General features: G+C 41.5%; 1 protein-coding gene across 6 annotated transcripts; it reads left to right on the top strand.

The window, feature by feature from the left end:
- The first annotated feature begins 363 nt into the window (after positions 1–363).
- On the top strand, positions 364–21,837 carry LOC120800521 (dynamin-2-like). 6 transcript variants are annotated; one of them, XM_040146691.1, is made up of 21 exons: positions 364–803; positions 3,551–3,624; positions 3,987–4,136; positions 4,291–4,494; positions 5,627–5,725; positions 6,450–6,610; positions 6,959–7,101; positions 7,186–7,321; positions 7,741–7,808; positions 9,392–9,530; positions 11,714–11,800; positions 11,951–12,021; positions 12,899–12,953; positions 13,197–13,208; positions 18,349–18,459; positions 18,762–18,871; positions 18,963–19,074; positions 19,763–19,930; positions 20,119–20,345; positions 21,031–21,285; positions 21,569–21,837. In XM_040146691.1, the coding sequence occupies exons 1-21, from the start codon at positions 643–645 to the stop codon at positions 21,633–21,635; spliced, it is 2,610 nt and encodes an 869-aa protein (XP_040002625.1). In that variant the 5' UTR covers positions 364–642; the 3' UTR covers positions 21,636–21,837. The 6 variants fall into 6 exon arrangements, with proteins under 6 accessions (XP_040002625.1, XP_040002623.1, XP_040002621.1 ...); XM_040146689.1 differs by lacking the exons at positions 9,392–9,530; positions 13,197–13,208 and adding an exon at positions 10,556–10,694 and having other exon boundaries at positions 365–803; XM_040146687.1 differs by lacking the exons at positions 9,392–9,530; positions 13,197–13,208 and adding an exon at positions 10,556–10,694 and having other exon boundaries at positions 365–803; positions 21,566–21,837.
- Positions 21,838–23,778: the final 1,941 nt, after the last annotated feature.

Here is a 23,778-nt window from a genome sequence, read left to right as displayed (position 1 = left end):
GCCACAGGGTGATTCATTGCAGATGCACATAAAAAAACAGACTCCATGAAATACAACAGGTTTTCCAGGGAACAGTCAAACGTATGTAAAAAAAAAAAAAAAAAAAGAGAGAGAGAGAGAGAAAACTCAAGCTTCTCTTACTTGTGTTTTTAGGCATGAAGCACGTATTAAATGTGTTGTAATTCTTGTAAGAGGATTTTCTTTCCAGCTTTGTCAAAGTCCAAAAACGATTGTGTTGTAAAAAAAAAAAAAAAAAAAAGTAAGGAAAAAAAAAAAGGAAAAAAAATCTGACAGACGTCCCAGCTGACCAATGGCTGAGCAGAGTGACGCCCGAGGCGGAGCCACAATCTCCGGCGGAGGCTGGGTGTCGCCTGACCGGATGATGACAGAAGTTTTTGGTCAAATGTGGCTACTTTCATCATGCAGTCGCCCAGGTCCTAACCTCGCCGGGGCTCTGGCCGCTCTCAGGAGTCCTGACTCGTCACCTCTTTGCGTCGTAAGGAAATAAACCCCCAGAGACGGTGACAGACCACAGTGCCATCTGGGAAGTTTCTGGTGTGCTGACGGAGCGACCCTTGGCTCGCGCTCTTTGACCGGGGGGAAGAGCAGGATAGAGCCCGCTGGGCTGACCGACGTGTCGCGATGGGAAACCGGGGGATGGAAGACCTCATTCCCCTCATTAACAAGCTCCAGGACGCCTTCAGCTCCATCGGCCAGAGCTGCAACTTGGACCTGCCGCAGATAGCGGTCGTCGGCGGCCAGAGCGCCGGGAAGAGCTCCGTGCTGGAGAATTTCGTTGGGAGGTTGTACCGTTTATATGTGGTCTTGGACTAATCTGATACAGTAAATGTGAATTTATCTCAGTTTGCGACTGTTTTTGTTCTTTTAATACAAACTAGGCTTTTGCGTAAAAGTCGCCAACTAAGCACTTGGTTACGCGCTCTGTGTGTCGGTGCCTCCCAGTTCCTAACGTGTTTTTTTTTTTTTTTCCCCAACGGATTCTTTCCATTTTGGAGCTAAGCTATTCACGACCGATATTTACGCATTTTACGCAGAAAACAGCTGTGGATTGAGAGACAAAAACTGTGGAGGAACTGGTTTAAAAAGTGTTGAAAAGTGACTTTAATCTAGAGGTCCATATCCTAAATCGCGACAGTTGAAATGTCATGTCCTCAGCTGGTATATAAACACTTATCTGTGTGCTCAGGGCTTCATATTTGGCCCATTCTGTCAAACATTTACAAAGGCGGTTGTTCCTTGACATGCGTCCCCAGTGTTGTAAATACATCTTTATGGGCCTTACATTACATAGATCAGGTCAATGTTTTACTTTCCGGGGTCGTTGGTGCGTTACATGAGGTCATTGTCAGCAAAATGAAAAATAAGAGAGTTACACTGTCGGTATATATGAAAATAGCAGGAGTCTGCGCTCCCAGCATGCAAACACTGCTGAATTTCTTTGTGAGGCTGATGAATGAGTTCAAAGGAATTTCAATGAGCAATTTTGGATCCTTCTTTCATGACAAATAGCAGCAAACCAATATCATTGCCATATGCTATTCTGCTCAGTTTATAGCAGTGTGGGAAAGAATCAGTCTGGAAGTTTTGCAGTCAAAACACATCACACAAAGCTTAGGATACAGTCGGTTCATGAGGAAAGGGAAGGGGAAGAAGACATGGCTGTGTTGCTGCAGCACAGGCCTAATCTGCTGAAGATAGCTGTAGGAGCTTGGGGTTTTTTATCTCTACGTGCAGGTACCCAGAAATGAGAGCACTTTACACGTCTACGAGTCAGAATGGTTTCATTTGTTGTCCAAGAGAAAGGGAATGTTGATGAGGCGGCCACGTCTCCCTTTTTTCTTGTTGCCTTTTGTCTCCAAGTCCCAAGCAGTGGCTGGGGGAGACAGTAGGGGCATTGATGTGTTTGTGCTGGGGTCATCAGTGATGTCACCAGCTGCACTGTCATGTGTATATGACACACTGGGTACCAGATACCCACAGGAGGGGTTTTCATGTTTGTTAATTAGCCCACTTGCCCACATGTCGAGGTGTAACACTGGGTGTGAGACCATGTTCTCAGTTAGTTTTACTCAGACAGGGCTGCAACAGACGGTTACTTCCATTACTGATTAGTGTATTTATTGTTTCTAAGGAGGCTTGGAATTGGGCTGCGGCTAATGGTTATTGTCATAACTGGCAAATCCATAATTCTTTAGCCTATGAAAAAGTCAAAAAAAAAAAAGAAAATAAATGTGCATCACTAGTTTTGAGAGCCCAAGATAATGGCTTTGAATGCCTTGTTTTGTCATTCAAAATGAATGATGTTCGGTTTACAGTGATACACATCACTGAAAACATTACAGTTTACATTAAGGAGGTGGAAACAGATGATTTAACAGATGGAAACACTTAAGTTATTATCAGAATTGTTGCATATTTTCTGTTGATGGACATATTTTCTGTTGATGGATTAATTAACTAATTGTTTCAGCTCCAGTTGGGAAGCACTGGTTTAGACTATGAAAACACAATGGCAGACCAACAGCCCAACGGTAATCATTCTACAATAATAGGAAACACAGAAGGAGCAAATTTCTTACATTTGAATAGCTTTTACCCAGCAGATGTTTGGTAGAGATGTTCGCTGGAAAAATGAATCCAAGATTTAGTTGATTAAATGTCTTGTTGGTAATTGTAGTATTTGTGACATGGTTTTAAAAGTGACAGGAAGAGATGTGGAAAGAGGATGGGAATCACAGTTGTGTAACATCCTGACTGCTCTGTCAGCAGTGGACAAGAGGCACAGGCTGTGCGAATGTGTTCAAATAAGTGTATGTGTGTGTGCGTGTGTGCGTGTGTGTGTGTGTGTGTGTGTGTGGCCTGCTTACCTCATGCTAAAACTCGACTCTGTCTTTGCCTCTGACCTGGCAAACACACAGACAGAAAGACTGACAGACGCGGACATATTCTCATGGCTTGGAGAGATGTGTATTCAGCGACCTGGAAATAATCACCGTTCTATTGAACGGGAGTTTCCATTCTCATGAATGTGTGTGTAACGAGAAGAGGGAGATGATTCTCTCTCTTTGCACTATTCATAATGGATAAGGTTTTAAGTCAATCTTTGCCCTTTATCAATAATGCACCCACTCAGATAGAGGCCTGCATATATAATTAAAGATAGTAGGGAGTAAATTTAGAGCTTGAACTCTTATTTTGGGTCAAGCAGATACATTTTTAGTATTTTGACATAATTTGAAAATGAAATGCTTATGTACTTTTTATTTATTTATTTTTTAGGTTTTTTCCCAGTTCATATGTATTTATTTGCAAGAAGCTTCATGTAGCAGAATAATTAATCAAGGGTTAATGTTCTGCCCATACTATAAAATTAGATTTGACATAATGTAAATGGCCATTTGCCTGCCAATATCCTTTCCCTCAAGTTGTGTGTGTGTGTGTGTGTGTGTGTGTGTGTGTGTGTGTGTGTGTGTGTGTGTGTGTGTGTGTGTGTGTGTGTATTAAACGTATCCTCTGTCTCTTCCCTCAGGGACTTTTTGCCTAGGGGATCTGGTATTGTCACCCGTCGTCCTCTCATCCTCCAGCTGGTTAACAGTAAAGCAGGCAAGTTGCCGGCAGGAGTCAAACAGTTGGGAAAGAGTTTGCACTCTCAAATCCAGGTTTTTCAACAAATAGAGTCAAGTGCTTGTGGCCAGAGTCAGCCGTCAGCTAGTAGAAATCTAATAAAACTTAATAAAAAAAGAATCAGTCAATGCCATGTGCAAAAGGTAACAAAATGTGGCAAAATGTGACTCAAAAGTGATTGTTGGTCATATTGTAGGACAATCATCAGCGCAACTTGCAGACCATGTAGTTGTATATAAACAAATTTACACATAAGTGAACTATTGTACTTGTTTCTATATTCATCTCCTGTTATTCCATCACCCCCTCTTCTGTTTAAATCTTTCATTTTCATCATGTAGAGTATGCAGAGTTCCTGCACTGCAAGGGCCGCAAGTTTGTGGACTTTGAGGAAGTTCGTCTGGAGATTGAAGCAGAGACCGACCGTCTCACTGGATCCAACAAGGGCATCTCCCCCATCCCCATCAACCTTCGTGTCTACTCCCCGAATGGTAAAACACACACACACATACACACACACACACACACACACACACACACACACACACACATAGTTACAAACTAGTGGTGCTGTAGTTGCAAGTTTTCAACTTCTGTCTAACTGAGTTTTCCCTTCCTTCTCATCAACTCATCAACATCTCCCAGTGCTGAATCTGACCCTGATCGACCTGCCGGGGATGACCAAAGTGGCCGTAGGAGACCAGCCTCAGGACATCGAGCACCAGATCAGAGACATGCTGCTGCAGTTCATCACCAAGGAGAGCTGTCTGATCCTTGCCGTCACCCCCGCCAACATGGACCTGGCCAATTCTGACGCCCTCAAAATAGCCAAGGAGGTGGACCCTCAGGGTAAGGAAAAGTGTGTGTGCTTCTGTGTTGGGTGAGACCTTGAAGAATGCATGTCTTTGTTTGGAGAATCACGTTAATCTGTATGTCATTTTTGCTATTTCTCTAAATGTAACAATTTGTTGCTCTAATGTGGCAAAAAGCTAATTACTCTTTGCTGTATTTTGCAGCCATTAGAACTCTTCTTCTCCTTTTTATTAATCACTGCCTCAGTGAAGGCGCCGGCTCATGAGAATAATTAACAGTTACATTATTAAAAGACTTTCTGGCAGCATAGATGTATTGAATAAGATTAGCAAAGATATAATTAAATTTAATTATATCTGCCTTTTGCCATCTTTCATTCCTCCAGAGGATTTTATTAAGCATTTCAAGGTACTGTAATTGTAGATTCTGATAATGACTACACACCGTATGTCTTCTGCTGACAGACAGCTTAGTAGTTTTACTAAATTATCACATCACACTTTGTTAACAGGAAGTTGATTATGTCTACCTTAAGGGTAAGTTTGCTTATATTCATGATATGGTTTACACAAGTGACTTTATACATATTTTCTACTTTGTTGCTAGTATATAAGCACTCAGTTAGCTATGCTATTGGCGGTTGGTCCCTCTCAGGATGAATAGTAATAACTTTGGAAATCCCTAAACTTTTCTTCTAACTCCATCATCAGATAAAAATTTTACTAACAAATACGTGCAAAATTAATGACATTGCAGTTTGTTTTTAGAGCTGATTAGCAAACCTTAGCATGCTAACACACAAAAATAAAGTAGTGAACAAGATGGTAAATATGATGTTGAAAAACATGATACCTGCTTAACTTCAGCATGTTAGCACTCTTATTGTGCGCATGTTAGCATGCTGATGTTAGCATTTAGCTCAAAGCAGTGCTGTGCTATGTAGAGCCTCACGGAGCCGCTAGCATGGCTGGTAGACTCTTAGTCTTGTTTCTGTCCTTAAAGCAGTCTGTGCTGGAAGTTTGTAACAGATGGTACAAGGTTTTGAAAGTACAAAAAGACTACCAACACAGTGTGGGTTATTAAAATTGAACTGGCTAAATAATGTCATTAAATTATCTGTGTGTGAATATTAGAACATCGGCACTAACAATGACACCGTGTTCTTTAGGCTTGCGGACTATTGGTGTGATCACCAAGCTGGACCTGATGGACGAGGGGACGGATGCAAGGGACATCCTGGAAAACAAACTACTGCCACTGCGCAGAGGTGAAGCCCCACATCCTTTTTAAATGATTTATGTAAACCCTCAAATAAATTTGAGAAATGGTCAAATATATATATATATGTGTGTGTGTGTGTGTGTGTGTGTGTGTGTGTGTGTGTGTGTGTGTGTGTGTGTGTGTGTGTGTGTGTGTGTGTGTGTGTGTGTGTGTGTGTGTAAATATGTAAATAAAAAAACTGCCAGGCTGCATGTTACTGTTGAGATGGAACAGAAGTTGGCCAACTCTTTCTTTTTTTCTGCCGATCAAATCCCACTAACAGTCAGTTTTCTGAACATGCCCACAACTGCCAGATATCTCCATCATAGACCCAACACAAAGATAGTTGCAACCAGGAAGGTTTACTCACATATTTTATCTGACACACATACAGCACAACTGCATAACATATTATTTGATGTGTGTTCAGTAATACTACACACTGGCTTTGAAATTTAGCAGTTACAATAATTAAAACAATTTTCAATTAATTAATTTAATTGTGTTTACATCCACATAAGATAAACAGCCCTTCTTATACAAAGTTCCCCAGTTTTAGGGGGGGCATAATTTAATATGTATTCTTTTCCAGTTGATGCTTTTCCAGGCCTGTACTGGTGCTGCTTTCACTTCTTGCTCGTTTTTGGGTGTTTTGCCTCCAGTCTGGTCTTGGGCCATGTTTTTTTTTTTTTTTTTCCCATTATACTGTTACTGTCTGTATTTTTCTTAAGGTTACATCGGGGTGGTGAACCGCAGTCAAAAGGACATTGACGGGAAGAAAGACATCCGTGCTGCTCTGGCTGCTGAGAGGAAGTTCTTCCTGTCCCATCCTGCATACAGACACATTGCAGAACGCATGGGCACACCACACCTGCAGAAGACCCTCAATCAGGTGAGACAAACACCTGATTATACACATACACACACACACAAACATATGCACACTATGTATGTCATTTAGATGCACTTTATGTGGAAAAGTTCACAGGGTATCACAGGGTACATAAACGTTTCTAAAAGTAAAGTTTAAGCTTAATTTTGGACTAATTTCTAGGGGTATAAATATTTTCTCCGGTATGTTTCCATTTGTGTCTCAACTTGCTGTCTCATATGTGGAGATTTGCTGCACTGAAATGAATTACATTAGTCAATTGAATAAGTGAGTCCAGATGCTCAAACTTAAAATCCAATACCAGAATGGATTTTTCTTTAAATATTTTTTTCCTTTATTTTTCTCCAGCAACTTACCAACCACATCCGCGACACGTTGCCAGGGTTACGCAGCAAGCTGCAAAGCCAGCTGTTATCGCTGGAGAAAGAGGTGGAGGAGTACAAGAACTTCCGCCCTGACGACCCTACACGCAAGACCAAGGCCTTACTTCAGTCAGTACATTCACAGATTGAGGGACACAAATACATTAATTCAGAAGGTTATGGCATTTCCCTCATACCATGTACAATCTACAGGATGGTGCAGCAGTTTGGTGTTGACTTTGAGAAGTGCATCGAGGGGTCTGGAGATCAGGTGGACACCTCCAACTTGTCAGGTGGAGCCAAGATCAACCGCATCTTTCACGAGCGCTTTCCTTTCGAGCTGGTGAAGGTGACTTTTACTATGATTTCTATTTTCATTGTGATTATTATCATTATGTTTTATAGATTTCATTTCACATATTTTTATACTTGTCATTTAATTTGGCAAGGAGTGGCTCTCTTTTATTTTCCTGTTAACATAAAACACAGATATGAGAAAGGATTCTTTTTCTAAGGTTAAACAAGTGGATCAAACCGTCAAAGTTAAGTTAATAATGTGCTCTGTGAGTGTTTTGTATTTACAGTGCTGATGTCGCAACCTGTTTAATACTGATGTTGCCTAAGCTTTCATAAATCCAATACTAAGGAAGGGCACACGAATCCACAGACAGTTCCTCTTTTCTGGCTTTGTGTTTGCTTGTGTGTCAGTATATTCATAAATTTTGCACAGAACAAATAAAATCTAAGCTTTTTTGTACTGTGTCTTAGATGGAGTTTGACGAGAAGGAGCTGAGGAAAGAGATCAGCTATGCCATCAAGAACATCCATGGAGTCAGGCAAGTTGAGACTGCCTGCAAACAAAACATAACAATTGTCTGCCGACCTGTCAATCAGCTTTGTCATTAGTGTCCATTCAGCTTTATAAAGACCTACAGTCTTCTCTGTCCTCAAGTGTCAGTGTCTGTCCTGTTTTCCATGTCTCCATTAAGTGTGCTGGCCAGTCTGTCTGTCTTTGCTTTCTTTATCTGTGACCAGTTTTTATTTATTGCTCCTGTCTGCTCGTTGACCGTTTGTCTGTCTTCCACTCTACGTCCTCCAGTTTTTCTTCCACTACTCCTCACCTGGTCTTCCTCAGTGTCTGTCTGCTCAAGTCTTCCCTGTCTGTGTGTCTATCTCAGACTCTTTCTGTGTGTCTTTCTGCACCCCTCTCCTGCTCCATGTCTCCATGTCTTGTCTTGTCTGTATGTCCTTCAGGACAGGCCTGTTCACCCCAGACCTGGCGTTTGAGGCCATAGTGAAAAAGCAGATCATTAAGCTGAAAGAGCCCTGTCTGAAATGCATCGACCTGGTCATCCAGGAGCTCATCAACACAGTCAGACAGTGCACCAATAAGGTATCACAGCATGGTCTCCTGCCTGGCTGCCACACGTGTACATAGACACCACAGAGACTGGCCAATTTTCGTGCTGCCAGGGGCCATAAACTTATATAAAGCCACAGTTTTACTTTTTTTTTTTTTAGCTGTGGACTGAAAAATAGGTGGATGAATTCAAACAGAGGGCTTTGTTTTTACAGCCCTGCTTTGAAGTTGGCTTGTATCACTATCAGTAGGTATAGCCGAATGCCCTGGCTTTACTGGGGTGGTGTCTCTGAGAAGCTGTGTGGTCAGAAGCAGACAGGTGGTTACACATTCCTGTACAGGTTCATTGCAAAACAAGCTGCAGGCTTGGTTTTAAACTACAGATTAAACAAGAGTCTATAGCCATGCTAGCGACACTATGAGGCTATGCTCAGGAACAGTGTTGTTTTGGGTTAAATACTAATGTCAGCATGCAAACCTGCTGATGTTCAGCAGGTTTAATGCTAAACATTAATTACAGGTGAGACTAATAGGAAATAAAGTGTTGGACAAGTTGAAGTTTTGACCAGGTGGTGGCGATAGAGGAAAAGTTAAGAGACCAGCAAAGTCATGGGAACCATGAACCTTAGAACAACATTTCATGACAATCCATCCAACAGTTGTTGTTGAGATATTTCATTCTGGACCAAAGTGGCGGACTGACCATTTATAGAGTCACACTACTAGCATGGCTAAAAAGCTGTAGGCTGACTTTTAACATACACATGTATAGGAAGCAGAAAACTACAATGAAAACGTTTGAGAACCTGCAGCTTGTTTCTGTTTTGAACATAAATAAGAACTAACCAAATGCCTGTTTTTGTTTTTTTTCCTTTGTCATATTCGTCATTTCCATCTTTCTTTTCCCTCTTGAATCTTCTCTTGCAAACTATCCCATCCAACTTGGGCTTCCATTTTGCTACCACCATTCACTCTTTCCTCACCATGGTCTGTGCTACACTGCCTCCTCCTTCACCTGTTATTAAATATCTCCCAAACTCCCATGATGCCTCACCACAGGACAGGCCTGTTCACCCCAGACCTGGCGTTTGAGGCCATAGTGAAAAAGCAGGTCATTAAGCTGAAAGAGCCCTGTCTGAAATGCATCGACCTGGTCATCCAGGAGCTCATCAACACAGTCAGACAGTGCACCAATAAGGTATCACAGCATGGTCTCCTGCCTGGCTGCCACACGTGTACATAGACACCACAGAGACTGGCCAATTTTCGTGCTGCCAGGGGCCATAAACTTATATAAAGCCACAGTTTTACTTTTTTTTTTTTAGCTGTGGACTGAAAAATAGGTGGATGAATTCAAACAGAGGGCTTTGTTTTTACAGCCCTGCTTTGAAGTTGGCTTGTATCACTATCAGTAGGTATAGCCGAATGCCCTGGCTTTACTGGGGTGGTGTCTCTGAGAAGCTGTGTGGTCAGAAGCAGACAGGTGGTTACACATTCCTGTACAGGTTCATTGCAAAACAAGCTGCAGGCTTGGTTTTAAACTACAGATTAAACAAGAGTCTATAGCCATGCTAGCGACACTATGAGGCTATGCTCAGGAACAGTGTTGTTTTGGGTTAAATACTAATGTCAGCATGCAAACCTGCTGATGTTCAGCAGGTTTAATGCTAAACATTAATTACAGGTGAGACTAATAGGAAATAAAGTGTTGGACAAGTTGAAGTTTTGACCAGGTGGTGGCGATAGAGGAAAAGTTAAGAGACCAGCAAAGTCATGGGAACCATGAACCTTAGAACAACATTTCATGACAATCCATCCAACAGTTGTTGTTGAGATATTTCATTCTGGACCAAAGTGGCGGACTGACCATTTATAGAGTCACACTACTAGCATGGCTAAAAAGCTGTAGGCTGACTTTTAACATACACATGTATAGGAAGCAGAAAACTACAATGAAAACGTTTGAGAACCTGCAGCTTGTTTCTGTTTTGAACATAAATAAGAACTAACCAAATGCCTGTTTTTGTTTTTTTTCCTTTGTCATATTCGTCATTTCCATCTTTCTTTTCCCTCTTGAATCTTCTCTTGCAAACTATCCCATCCAACTTGGGCTTCCATTTTGCTACCACCATTCACTCTTTCCTCACCATGGTCTGTGCTACACTGCCTCCTCCTTCACCTGTTATTAAATATCTCCCAAACTCCCATGATGCCTCACCACAGGACAGGCCTGTTCACCCCAGACCTGGCGTTTGAGGCCATAGTGAAAAAGCAGGTCATTAAGCTGAAAGACCCCTGTCTGAAATGCGTTGACCTCGTCGTCACCGAGCTTGTCGCCCTGATCAGGAAGTGCACTGAAAAGGTAAACAGGAACAGTGGAGAGACAGATTTTTAAAAAGTGATGATAAAGATGGAGACAGACAAAAGGAGAAGGGAGTGAAAGGGAAAACAAACACAAGGATCAAAGAGTGATAGAGAGAAGCCAATTGAAGGAAAAGAGAAACAAAAAATCAAATGAACTAACTTGTCTTTGTCTATTGTTGTTGATCGTTACCCATCTCTGCTGCTCTAAGTCTTCACTCAGCACTCACCACACCCTGCGGTTCCCTCTTAAATGACAAATCTAGGAGACCTTCCCCATTCTGATCCTCGACCCCTACTAGCCCACTTACCCCATCAGCACTGAGATGTGTGATTTACCAACCCCTCACCCTGCCTCGCTTATCAAATCAGATCCCCACTCTCCCATTAAAAAGTTTGGCTGATCAGAAATGGCACAACCGTGGCTGTTTTTCACCCTGTCTTGTTAAAGGAGATTTGTATATATATTTCCTGTGATACACCCTTTCCTGCACCATTGACACCAATATTAAAACCCCACCAAGACTCCACCAGACCCTACTCAATCTTCACCTCTTTCTGGACTTTAACCTGATTTTTATCTTGATCCCCCCCCCCCCTAACAGCTTGAGATCATAATATGCTAATGTTTATTTTAATATACTCTTTCCTTACACTTGTAACAACTCAACTCTATGAAAATATCTACAGTTGACAAAAAATCTCAAGCTGACAGGGAACTCATTAGTGCACGCTTCCTCAGTCTTTGTGTCAATGTCTTGCTCAATGTTTTTGTATATAATGCATATTTACTGTCAGTGGTTTGGTATAACTGCTTATGTGGATACACAGTGTGTTGACAGTGTTGTGTAAACTTGCATACAGTAGATGTGTGTCTTCTAATAACGGTGCCTGCAGCAGTGTATGTGTATGTGTTTTCTGTGTGTGTGTGTGTGTGTGTGTGTGTGTGTGTGTGTGTGTGTGTGTGTGTGTGTGTGTGTGTGTGTGTGTGTGTGTGTGTGTGTGTGTGTGGGTTTACAGCTGGGCTCATACCCTCGACTGAGAGAAGAGACAGAGAGAATTGTTACCACCTACATCAGAGAGCGAGACAGCAAGACCAAAGACCAGGTGTGTGTGTGTGTGTGTGTGTGTGTGTGTGTGTGTGTGTGTGTGTGTGTGTGTGTGTGTGTGAGACAGAGCAAGAGATGCAGTCTACCTGTACATTTGTACAGTTTACACCTTTTTTGTGTACACGACGTGTCATGTTTTGCCTGTCAGGTGCTGCTGTTGATTGACATTGAGCTCTCGTACATCAACACTAACCATGAGGACTTCATTGGATTTGCCAAGTAAGACATAACTACAGATGCGGATTAATGAGTTTCATATAGGATTAGCAGAGATGGAGGTCTGTCTGAAAACGCTCTGTGTCCAGTGCTCTTTAACATAAGTCAGTGGATACATAGGGAATCAAAAGAGAAATCACATGTGGGGACATGTATGGTTTCCTCCAAAAACTGTGCAACTACTTCAAAGCGACACTTCTATTTTTCTGGACTTGTACTATTAAACAGTAAGCTTTCCGACTAACAAATTGGATCACTCCACTTGAACAACATCTCAACAGTTAGATTATTCACTATTATTCTGCCTCTGTGACTTTTGGTACAGAAAAACAAGACCAGTGAATTATATGATACAGTGTACTGTATGTCCCTGTGACTATTAAAGAAGTTTATTGTTTTGTCACAATATTGTATTAATATTAGACCTGAACCAATTAGTTGCTCGTTTGGACAGAAGATTAACTGTCGACTATAATGAGAATAGATCATTCATTTTCTGTATGTCATTTTTCAAGTAAAAATGCCAAACACTGTTTAGTTCCCGTCTCATTTCTCTGGGTTTCCCTGCTTTTCTTGGTCATGTGAGAATAAATACAATGTGGTGATGAAGACATCACCTTGGCTTTAAGAAATTTTGATGGGCATTTTTCAACATTTTCTGAAATGTTATTAAGAAAATAATGGGCAGAATAATAGATAATGAAATAATCATTAGTTTTAGCCCTAGTGATATCGTAAATATATAAATTTATATCATGTGGTATTGTTAGGCTTTTGCTTCGTTCTTGGATCAGAGTCATTTGTTTGCCTTTGCCTTGCTTTTGAATATGTTCTGTATCTTATACCAGAATTTACATTATTAACTCTCTCTCTCCTGCAGTGCCCAGCAAAGGACTGCTGCTAACGCTACCAAGAAGAGAGTCATGCCCAATCAGGTAATTAAACAGACACTCTGTACACCCCAAAGAAATCCCTCACACCACTGTAGTATTTTAACAGCTGTGTTCTCCTGCTGTTTTTTTTTTCTTGTTCTTTCTGTCATTTCCTCAGCCCCTCTCTGCTGTCACGGTTGCCCTTTGTTGCTTCACATTTACATACTCTCGTTGTGCCCATCTTGTCTTTTCTCTTTATTTCCCTTTCCTCTTTCTCCTCTTCTGTTCCTCCTTTTTATGGCCCAGGGAGAGATTCTTGTAAGTAACGTACCCCACGCACCTCCACTTGTCACTTCTTCTTTGGGTGGGTGGGGGAGTCAAGACCATGTAATGAAACATGATTTCTGCTCCTTGCTGAAGTACAGGGAAGTGAAAGACTTACACTCATGGCTGTATTGTGAGAACGACATACCATGTTCCAAATGGTGGCCAACCGTACCAATGAACATTTCTCATCCAGCGAATACACCAAAGAAGTTTTCTCTCATCCTGTTTGATTGCGTGTTCTGCCACCCACTGCACATGCACATTAGTGTCTCTTTTCCTGTCTCGAAAATATCTTTTCTAGGCTCTGAGAAAGTTTTACAAATATTTTTAAACTTTTATGGTTTTAAAACTAACAATACAAAGACTAATAATCAACCATGTCTGCATGCAGATGTCTGTTGTATAAATAGGGCTGTTGCTGGACATTTTACTGCCCCTGGGCCAGACATCCGTTGGTGCCTCTGAGGGGACTGATCTTATAATAGTGTGTGGCAGTTATAATATTTTTTATAATATTTAATTTAAAATCTAACTTCACCTTCAGTCAACTTCAGGTCTGACTCATGTCATCATTCTCATATAATGTCTAAGTTAGTACCTTTTAGATGCACATTGGAAATGGAAATGATGGTTTCAATTCTGTATCTTAAATTATGGTGGATGCATTTTGTTAATCCATGGATGTTTTTCAGCAAAATACATAATTGAAATTGTTTGGTATTTATTCAGATGAGAGCTAGCATTACACTAGTTAGGTAGTATTTTTTTGCAAGTGGTGATCTTTGCTTAGTTAAAAGTCATGACAGAGATTGGTTACATTTATTTATTTGTATATGATTTCATAAAAAGAGAGAATTAGATTCAGGGGAAGTTTAAAGGCTCCAATCAGCCTAATCTGCATATCTTTGGACTGTAGGAGGAAACTGGAGTACCCGGAGTAAACCCACGCAGGCACGGGGAGAATATACAAACTCCACACAGAAAGGACTGGGGCAGAAACCCGGGACCTTGGTGTGAGGCAACAGTGCTAAACACTGAGCCACCGTGCTGCCCTTCAAAGTGAGACGATCTAAATTTTGAAAGAAGAAATAACACATTATTCCATCTATGAATGGAAAGGTGAATTCATAAGCAATAAAACAAACCTTTCATTACTCGGGTGTTTTGATGTTATGACCTTAATTGGTCTGGTATGATAGTAGTTGGCTAATGTTAGCAAACACTGGAGAGATATTGCTGTGTACACTTACATACTACGTTTGAGCATTCACCAGATGTCCCAGCATAATGATAGCAGCTTCCTGATTACATACTTTATCCCAGAAATGTTTTTTCTTCTTTTTAAAGAAAGACAAAGAACATTCTTTTTCCTTGTGCTAAGTGGACCTATCACTTTACTTTGTGGGTGGGCTTTATTTTTAACCTCTCTCTTTCATTGTCCGTCATTTCAGTTGAGTATCCTGCAGCACCATTGCAGAGTCACCAAAAATGAAATTACAAAACGCACTGCATTCACTTTTACATATACCATATCACAATTATATAATTGTTACAGGTTTTGGCCACATTGACCACTGATCAGCAAAAGTTACCAAGTCTCAATTTAAGGCCTTGAATGCTTTAAAACGAAGTTCTTGTGGAATTGTTTAACATGCGGGGTTAAAACTTCCATTTTTTTCCCCATTCGTCACACAAGTACTGCCATCAGTTTCCATGTGTACAAATGAGTGTAACATCATGAATGTCTTTGAAGAGGGACTGTCTGAAAGTGTGCACTCAAGACTACAAAGATACAGAAAGAACATTTATTACTTCAGCTGTCTGTGGTAGAATTAACAACAGTGCAGAGACCATCAACATTTCAGGCTCAAGCAGAGGTGTTAGTTTCATACCTGAAGTGGTGACATCCAGATATACTCTCTGGATCTCTTCCGGGGCGTTGGCGTCCTCAGTAGTGCCAGGGGGTGCAGCAGGGTCAGAATCCAGCATTAGAGTTTCACAGCTCAGTGTGTCAGTGAGGCACTCCACTGTGGTTTTTCTGCCCTGGGTGTCCTGAGCGTGGCCTTCCTGGGTGCTGAACACACACACAACACAGGCACAGGCAGTACATTATAGCATGGCATATATTCAGGAGAATCATGTACATCTCTCACACAGGTACACATTAATGTGATGTGGGACAGTGTGGGCCTCCAAAGAAATTTCTGGCCCGGGCCACTAAATGGGTAGAACTGGCCCTGCTGTTAAGGAAGTGGTGGTTAACAGCTGTGCTTCCTAAAATATCTCCTTCAGGTACCTTTCGGAGTTACAGAAAGAAGATTTGAATTTGATAAGACAGTGTCTGTGGCATCTCTACCTCCCAAACTATTGTACATGTCATCAGCCTCGGTCGCAGTCTCTGTCCTTCTGAAGTTTGTCTGGACCTTGCTGGTACTGGGCTCCTCTGACTGTAGAGCTTCGTGGAGGTAGCTCTATATGATGACGTGATGCTGGAAGACTTCACTGGGAGTAATCCTCTTGCTCGGATCTACCTGAAGCATGGCTTCTAGCAGTTCAATGCACTACTTCAATTCTTGGTCATCACTGTCTCGCCCTCGCATCATCTGGCTAATCAAGTGTTTGAAAATGAACTTGCAAATCCAGCAACAGTCAGATCATCTTCCTAATTCATGAAAACAGAATCAATGAAATCAGTGCAGCTACAACCTACTAAACCATCTATCTCTTTAAGATAGTTCAAAGACAGGACAGTGGGCACAGTGGCAACAGGACAGGCAGGATGGGCAGGGCTGGGAGCCATCCCCCAACCTCACCATGACAAGGCCCATGGCGATGACAGATCCCGTGTGGTCTTGGAGGACGTGCGGGCAGGAGTCAAGTAGGAACGGACCAGCAGGCTGGTGGGCATGTGGCAGCAGGGAGCATGGACTAGGTGGGAGGGTGTGCTGGAGCTAGATAACCTGGTCTGACATCTTGCAGATGGAACCCCAGAGTTCATGGTTCAAGCTGTGTATGATGTCCTATCCAGCCCAGCGAATCTCCACGTCTGGGGAAAGAGTGAGACTCCAGCATGTCCTTGGTGCCTCAGAAAAGGTTCCCTGGAGCACATCCTCAGCAGCTGCCCAACAGCCCTGGGGGAGGGTCGCTACCCTTGGCAACATGAGCAGGTGCTGAAGCTGGTTGCAGAGGCCATCTCCAAAACCGTGGCTAACATCAAGCACGTGTGCAGCCAGAGGAACATCGCCTTTGTCAGGGCTGGTGAGCAGCCTAGAGCACAGCTCAGTTCAGCAGTCGGTCTGCTCACCTCTGCATCGGACTGGGAGCTGAAGTGGACTTGGGGAGACAATTCAAGCTCCTAGACCACATTATAACAACTTATTTGAGGCCAGACATGTTGCTACTATCAGACTCTACAAAACTGGTGCTCCTGATGGAGTCGTTCTTTACATGGTGAACTGAGGCCTGATACAGTATACGACTGCACCAGTACCAGATCTGTTAGGAAAAAAGTAGAAAAGAAACTGAGGCAGAAATTGATTAACACACTTTGCTTTGTGATCCAAGGGGAAGAACAAAGCCCCAAACATCATTTGCAGAGAGACCACATGTCGATGGCCTCAGTGAAGGGGAATCCCGGTAAAAGTTCAGGAGCCCTGAATGTGGAAGAAAAGCATCACACTAAATGAAGAACACTGTCATAATTTAAAGAATTAAACTACAGCTTAGCACATAACAGAAATATTACAAATTTAAAAAATCATCAATACAAGGTAGTCACTGTACATTATTCTACTGGGGTGTGTAGCTCCACAAGTAGAATGACAACCACTGTCTCTATAAACACCCCCTTTAGCAAGGCATGTGATGACTAGAGCCAACCACAGCTTCAGATTTGTGTAAAGCTACACTGAAATCAGTCAGCTTCACAGTGAAGGTCTGCATCTCATCCTTTCCCAGCATTATGTTGTCCTGTCCTTTGCACTCTTGAACAATATCAAGTCGTCTTGACAATGCTGACTCGACAGCTTGTTTACTAACAGATCAATTAGTCCCAACATCCCAGAGCATCTAGAATCAGAAGCTTCACAAAGATGTGCAGATAATCTTTTTTTCTGTGCGACTTTCTGTTTGGACCTGGTCGTAAAAGTTTCAGTGTTGTATTCTGAAACTGCATCCGTACCTGTTGGATCCTGACGATCCTGGCCTCGCTCTTTCAGGATACTCAGTCAAGCTCTTGTCCAATACTTCAAATACAAGTCCAGGGGAGCAATTCATCTGGTACCTGTCATGGAAAGTCACCATGTTGCTGTGGTTCAGGTTGTGGCTCATGAGCCCCTGCAGCAGGGATGCCTCAAGATACAAGTTTCACAGGCTTAGTTATCAACACGTTGTAGTAGGGGGCAGTATATATAATCATATGATACATCTGACATATTATTACTATCTTTGCTATCTTGTCTTATGGTACTAACAATATTTAATTATGTTTTTGCACCAATAACTCCTAAAAACTTTTTTTATTGTGTGTTTTGTTTAACTTTTTAACTACTTGACGCCTATTCCTAAACTGCCCTGATTATAATGGTGGTCTGTGGAGAAAATGCTTTTTAGCAGCAGGGGAATCTTTTGTTGCAGCAGTATAGCTTGTTACTGGGACAAATAAACTGCAAGACTGACTCTCCAACTCTATAATACATTCATGGTTACACCACCCAGACTAGAGTGTCACATATGTCTGCTTACTATCCCAGTGTGTCTCTTCCCTTTGTCTTCTTGTCTGTCAGTCTGGTAAAGAGAGGGAGGCAAAGAAGTGGACTTTTCATTGGAACCTGTCATCATTTGTTTTTACTCTCTACGTTTGTGGTGTATTTTTACTGATACGGATACTGTAGGGGTTGATCCAACTGCACTGTGATGTTTTTTCTTTTTTTCTTTTTTTTTATGATGAATACTATTGTACTTGCATGGCTATTGTGCTGTTTCTAATGTTTCCGTGAGATTTCTTTGAACAGATACTGTATATATATTGGGGTTTCATTTTTTTTCTAGTGTTCTGTTTGCTTCCTGTAGATCCACATTACCCCTCTTGTGGGATGTGTAGTTTAGTCAACTGTTGGACTCTCGTGTGCAGGTGATCCGCAGAGGCTGGCTCACCATCAACATCAGTATCATGAAGGGAGGATCCAAGGACTACTGGTTTGTCCTGACTGCTGAGTCTCTCTCCTGGTATAAAGATGAGGAGGTAAGGCTGCTTACAGGACAGTAAATGCACAAAAACGTATAGTTTACTCTCTTTTCTGTAAGGGATAGTTAGAGGAAGTGTACTTTCATTCTTACTTACATTCAGGTCATTTAGTGTGATTACTTTAACACTGCAGTAAAACTGTAGTCATGCTGTGCCACGGGACAGTAAATCTTCCTTGTTGTATCTCTGAAGAGATCTCTTGAAGTTTCGCACTTGAGTTGGTGTTTTTGAAGTGAATTGGTGGTTTATCTGCAAAAGTTTATCTTCTTTTATATTTATGACCACATCTTTGTGTGCAGGAGAAAGAGAAGAAGTACATGCTGCCTCTGGACAACCTGAAGCTGAGAGATGTGGAGAAAGGATTCATGTCCAGCAAACACGTCTTTGCCATCTTCAACACTGAACAGAGGTATGGATTCTACCATCTCCTAAAGCAATGAAGTTTACGGCGTTCATCTGTTTTCATCTCTGGTTACTGGTTGTGCATGTGTGTCTTACAGGAATGTGTACAAAGACCTGCGTCAGATTGAGCTTGCTTGTGACACTCAGGAGGATGTCGACAGCTGGAAGGCTTCGTTCCTCAGAGCTGGTGTTTACCCAGAGAAAGACCAGGTACGCAAGAGTGTATTTGCCTTTTGCTGCTGTAGGTAATTTATGAATTGTGTTCATAAAGAATTCCACTGTTTCGTTAAATGTAGCCTAAGGATGTTTAATCATACACAAAGCAAATGTTTGCCAACAAGTTTTGTCAGTTGTTGCATATATTTGGGTAAGACTAGTTTCTGAATAAAGTTTTAGACTCCATTTTACATCACATTTTTTTCTTTAGATTTAAATGTGTCCTGGGTAGGTTTGCAGAGCACAAGTGTCTTTTTTTCAGCAAAGCCCAGTTCTACAATGACACAGTTGTGATTGTGTGCAACTGTTCACTCAGTACGCTGTGCGGCTGGTTCAGGAAGCACTGGCACTGCTGGGGATCACAGCTATCCACTGTTTACCTTCCACGCTAGAATATTCAGGTCATTTACTAGAAATTTCACATCCAGCATTTTAAGAAAGATTAGTGTATTCAAATGTATTCACTTTCTCAAAAAAAGACTTGTGGTCAAAATTACTGGTGTGGTGTGGATGGAAGGCGAAAACCAAGAAAAACAGATGTGCCTTGAAATGCATTTGCATTAGTGTAGACATGAGCATACAACCGTCAGATCCTGCTCACACAAACGAAAAATCTCTACACCTCTGCTTCTGTGTCTGTCTCATCTTCTTCTCCGTCTCTCTGTGACTTGGTCTCCTCCAGGCTGAGAACGAAGATGCGATGATTCCTAGCGACACGGTGTCCATGGATCCTCAGCTGGAACGGCAGGTGGAGACCATCCGCAACCTCGTGGACTCCTACATCAGCATTGTCAACAAGTCCATCCGAGACCTCATGCCCAAGACCATCATGCACCTCATGATCAACAGTGTACGTCTTCTACTTTATCTGTCTCTTTTTCATACTCACCTTTAAGGGGTTCTCAGATCTAGAGAAGTATGATGATATAAAAATTCGTTGGGAAGTAATTTATCAAGAATATAATCTAGGTCAGCCCATCATCCTGACTACATCAGTTAACTAACTATAACCCTTCCTTTTTCCTCTCCCATCTCCAGGCGAAGGACTTCATCCACTCTGAGCTGCTGGCCTACCTGTACTCAGCAGGAGACCAGGGCAGTTTGATGGAGGAGTCAGCAGAGCAGGCTCAGAGGAGAGATGAGATGCTGAAGATGTACCACGCTCTGAAAGAGGCCCTCGTCATCATTGGAGACATCAGCACCACCACTATTTCTACCCCAGTGCCTCCACCAGTAGATGACACCTGGATGGCCAAGGACCCAAGGTAACAAACATGGGGGGAAACAAAAACAAAAAAACGCCAAAAAACTTTGCAGGAGTACACAAAAAAACTTAAACAGGCAGATGGGGGGGTATGAAAAGAAAAGTTCTTATCATAATGCTTGTAATATCGATGTCATGGTTCCTTCATAGTTTTCTTTTGTTGTTAATGACTTTAAAAATATATGTATATAATTAATATGATATTTATTTAATATTTAAGATAATATGTAATTAACAAAACAAAAGAAAAGTTCTTAATATTGTATGTTACCATATAAGCAGGATATATGGTGTATCAAAATAGACATTTATTCCTATAAAAAGGAAAATTTCTATTATATTTAGGCATTTCTTGCAAAATTGCTATATTTTGGAAGGAAAAAAAACTTATTGACTTATTATTTTCCAAGTTCTCAGACTACTTAGACGTACTTGAACATACTCACGCAAGTCCACAAGGCAGGTTAAACTTGTAAAGATGGTTTATCAGGAGTTCAGCAGATTACAATATCAGAACAGAGCCATCTTGTTCAGGCTACTTTCATTTTAGTGGAGTTTAATCTCAACAAGACTTGTTTAAATAAAGAAAAATGAAACAAAAATCTATAATGTTAAAAGAAATTAAATAGATATCTCATTTTCAAATGTAAGTGTTTACTAAAAAGCATTCTGTCCTTGTTTCTCAGTCCTCCTCCAGCATCCCGCCCTGCCTCAGCAACAGCGCTCCCTCCGAGCCGACCCCCAGGAGTGAGGGGGCCCACCCAGGGTCCTCCGCTCCCCCTCAACCCCTCGCCAGCAATCGGAGCACCGCCCGTGCCTACGCGACCTGGCCCTCCACCGGGGCAGACGGCTTACATTGGCGAGCCCAACTCTGCTGCTGTGCCTCTTGTCCCATCAAGGCCAGCCCGTGTGCCTCCTGCACTGCCCCCAGGGATTCCCAGGTAAACCCCTGCATGTACACACACACACACACACACACACACACACACACACACACACACACACACACACACAGAGAAACGCAGATACACATAAAATCTAATGCTATTTGTGGCTTTGGTATGGCTGGTGAAGGGTTGTTCTATAGGTTTTGGCTTATGGCGGTTTGGGAATCATTGGTGCATGACTATCTCATGATATTTTGCCTTGCATGTTTACTCCCTCCATCCCCTCCCCCTCCCCGAATATTTCCCCTCTTCTCTCTCACCTCTCATCCTGCAGCAGAAGACCCCCGGCTGCTCCCAACCGACCCACTGTCATACGTCCTTCAGAGCCCTCCCTGCTTGACTAGAAACACAAATCCATACGCAAACACTTTTCTTTTTATTTACACTTATATATTTCTCTTGAGCAGAGATAGTCATTAAATGTTTTTCATGTATATTCCTATAACTACAAGCTTTGTCCTACTGTTACTGATAATCTGATGCTGTTTCAGTCTGTGCATTTCAGAAGCATTATGTATGTAATTTTGACTTTTCGTGTAGGTAGCTTTTTTTTTTTTTAACAAAAACAAATATTCTGCTTTCAGTATTATGACAGGGGATAAATTTGATGATTTTATTGACTTCAAGGTTATGAACCAAGCAAGTCATCTTGATTTTTTGTTTCATTTAAAATGAAATGTGTCTTAAAACAATATGATTCATAACTTTTTATATAATGGTAAGGAAACACGCTAAGAAGACATTTTTTTTGTGAATTGTATACTTGATAATGTTTTGGCAGTAATCTTACACACTAAGCACCTCATTAAGTAGGCATCACTTTTTGATAAAGTCCTAGTCCTCTTCATTGTTGATAGATTTTCAAAGTCAGCCTTCAAATGAGCTTCTTATAATTAGACTGACCAATGGAATTTGTAAGCTTCAACATTTTAGCTAATTACTTTAGTACACATTTTTTCAAGTATAGTCAGGCTTTAGTATTTCTCCTTTGTGGACCAATTAAACACGAGACAGAGGAGGAAGGAGGTTGGGGGAAGCCACTGCAGGAGTCTGAAGTCTTCTGGTGTATCACTGATAGTTGTAAAGTAGCTGAGGCAAGACTGACCTTTCCCAGCCAAACATCCTCTGACAGTTACCTCCCACAACTCGGTGAAAAAAGGGCCTTGACCACAAATTATTTTTTAATTGCTTCAAAAATCATCATCTTAAAAAGCCATGATGAGAAAAAAAGATCACGTAAGAAAAAAGGACCTCTCTCTAAGAAGGTGTATAAATTGATGGACTGAATAAAAGAAATAAAAAAAGTTGTGGTGGCTGGTGCTTCATCTTGCTCTTAGACATTCTTTGCTTCATTTCTTTCCTCAAGCTTTTATTGGGTGTTTGGTTTATTTTTTTATCTAATTCCTTGCATCTGTTGTGCAATGTACCATGTCCATGCACAAGCAGTAAACATACAGCGCATGCTACCATTCACTCTGATGCGATCTGTGTATAGTTCAGGTCAAGATCGTCGGATTTGCATGATAGTAAAATGGAGAGTCTAGTAACACACGTACAAGAACGCTTCACTTCTATGTGAGCAGCCTGCCATGACCGTCCTTCCTTACTGTATGATGGAGCTGTGGGTCACCATGGTAACTGTGATTGCCCACAGCAACGCACAGTTAAGATAGTGTTACACATTGCTTTTGGGCTGTTCATAGAGCTCCACGGGAATGAAGAAAGGTATGCAATCCCACTCCTCTGTTTTCTAGAGATCTCTTCCTTCTCCTCTGTGTGTTATTGAGCCACTTTTAATAAGTAACTGACTGCAAATCTTATCACCGTCCTTCCTTTCATGGTCTTCCCACACAGGCGACCTCCACAAGTCCCTTCTCGCCCCAACCACTGGTGAAGGAAACAGATATTGCCGTCTCGCGCTTGGACTCACAGTGGCTCAGTCAGCGGGAGCCGGAGGAGACTACTCTGCTTGATGTATGTGGTGTTAGACGTTCAGGTCTACCTGAAGTCTTTGTCGTCTAGAGCTGCTTCCTATGTACAATTTTTAGTTAGACATCTAAGGAAGGGGAAGATGCAGAAATAATGGGTAAAAATTCTGACAACCATTGTGACTGGAAAGCATTGTCCACACTATAAAAATGGTCTTAGTGCAAAAAAATTAAATAATACAAAATACTGGTAATGTCTGTACATACAGGTATGTTATTAAGCTTGCACAGTATTTTTAGGATTTAATGTATACTGTGTAACAATCATGTTTTTCTCTTTGCCTATAAATACTCTCTAAATACTTTTTGTCATCAGTTTGGTTCCTCACTTGAAATGTCTGTCAACCCTGAGCAACTAGAATTAAATAGAAAAAAAATCTCTGTGCCAAGTTTAAAGATCAATACACTGCATCTTGAAACAAACTCAACGAAAAGCATGGTTCTCATGTACATACAGTACAAGATGGTGTTATATCCTCTTGCTTCAAGACTAAAGAAT

This window comes from Xiphias gladius, chromosome 15 (genome assembly GCF_016859285.1).
Source record: "Xiphias gladius isolate SHS-SW01 ecotype Sanya breed wild chromosome 15, ASM1685928v1, whole genome shotgun sequence".
NCBI lineage: Eukaryota > Metazoa > Chordata > Actinopteri > Istiophoriformes > Xiphiidae > Xiphias > Xiphias gladius.
The sequence above is the reverse complement of the archived record's forward strand: the minus strand, read 5'-3'. Positions and strand labels throughout refer to the sequence as shown.